At 44.5% G+C, this 1,487-nt stretch overlaps 1 protein-coding gene across 1 annotated transcript; it reads right to left on the minus strand.

The window, feature by feature from the left end:
- Window positions 1-223: 223 nt before the first annotated feature.
- LOC146401360 (putative olfactory receptor 2W6) lies at window positions 224-987 on the minus strand. The gene is made up of 2 exons (XM_084970476.1): window positions 627-987; window positions 224-399 (listed from the first exon to the last, which is right to left on the minus strand). The coding sequence occupies exons 1-2, from the start codon at window positions 985-987 to the stop codon at window positions 224-226; spliced, it is 537 nt and encodes a 178-aa protein (XP_084826602.1).
- Between the last annotated feature and the right edge of the window lie 500 nt (window positions 988-1,487).

A 1,487-nucleotide genomic window follows, 5' to 3' on the forward strand; every position in this document is an offset into this window, starting at 1 on the left:
GAACTCTTTTTAATACATTTCCACAAACAGTGCCCTTATGGGTGCATTATTAGCCAAGTGTCCCCTTGGTCTAAGAGCATTAGAAAGAACATGAGAAACAGGACACAGGACAAGAAGACCCTGTGCCATGATCTGGGGAAGTATGAGACAAGAATGATTTGTCAGAGAAACTCCTATATACCTACTCACTTGTTAAAGAATGTCATTTGATGTCTGCGAACTATCACTTGGAAGTGAAAACGCTCCTCACCAGGTTGCCCCAGGCACCCTTTACATCCTTGTTCCTCAGAGTGTAGATGAAAGGGTTGAGTGTAGGAGTCACCACTCCATAGAAGAGAGCCATGAACTTGGGCTGGTCCCTAGAGATGGAGGAAGGGGGCTGAAGGTACATGCTAATGCCTGGACCATAAAAGAAGAAAACTACAATGAGATAGGAGGAACATGTGCCAAAGGCTTTTTTTCTTCCCTCCGAAGATTTAATCTTAAATACAGCATGTCTGATAGAAGCATAGGAAGCAAGAATGAAGCATAGTGGCACAGCTAACATGAAAATGCAAACCACAGAGAGTGTGAGCTCATTTGCACCCTTCTTACCACAGGCGGCTTTATCAGAACAGGAACCTCACATACCAAGTGATCCAGTGTGTTGTGACCACAGAGTGGTAAGTGTAATGTGACAGTGGCCTCTGAGACAGCGTAGGTCATTCCACTCAGCCACACAGTAGCCACCAGTAGGATACAGGTGCACCGATTCATGATGAGGGTGTAGTGCAGAGGCTTGCAGATGGCCACGTAGTGATCGAAAGACATAATAGCCAAAAGCAGACATTCTGTGCCTCCCATTATGTGGAAGAAATAAAGCTGAATGGCACAGCCCAGATAGCTGATTGTCTTCTCAGATCCTCCCAGGTGAAACAGCATCTGAGGGACAATGCTTGTGGTGTAGCACATGTTCAGAAAGGAGAGGTTGGTGAGGAAGAAATACATGGGGCTGTCCAGACGGGAGTCTAATGATGGCTATGTTTCCCACCATGGCCATGGGGTATGTTCGAAGCAGAATAATGAATAGAGGAAGCTCCAGCAAGGGACGATCTGCAAAGCTTAGTAGAATACACTCTTCTGGATGGTTTTTGTTAATTCATTCCATTATCTGCAGTTTGCTTCCCCTGTATCAGAGCAGTGGCAGGAAGTGTAGAAAGATTTTGAGAAATGACAAACACAATTGTGTATAGTGGGAATATATGCACACAATTAAGCATCCATTCATAGAAGATTGGGTGCAGTCACTTGGGTGGTTGGGGGAGGATAATTAAAAGATGTCACACCAGGGGACTTAATTTCTCCTCATGACCCTACAACATAAAGACAGCTACCTTAAGCAAGTAACCAAACCTTTCTGAAATGGAATCTACTACTCTGTGTGATAAAGATGACAATAAGCATGTCCTTGGGCTCTGGTAAGGATTGAATGCCAAGCAGAAGTGACT

The sequence above is a fragment of the Sus scrofa genome, chromosome 7, assembly GCF_054392235.1.
Source record: "Sus scrofa isolate SSC_HxYL_T2T_F1_AM1 chromosome 7, Sscrofa_HxYL_maternal_Yorkshire_Landrace_v2.0, whole genome shotgun sequence".
Taxonomy (NCBI): Eukaryota; Metazoa; Chordata; class Mammalia; order Artiodactyla; family Suidae; genus Sus; species Sus scrofa.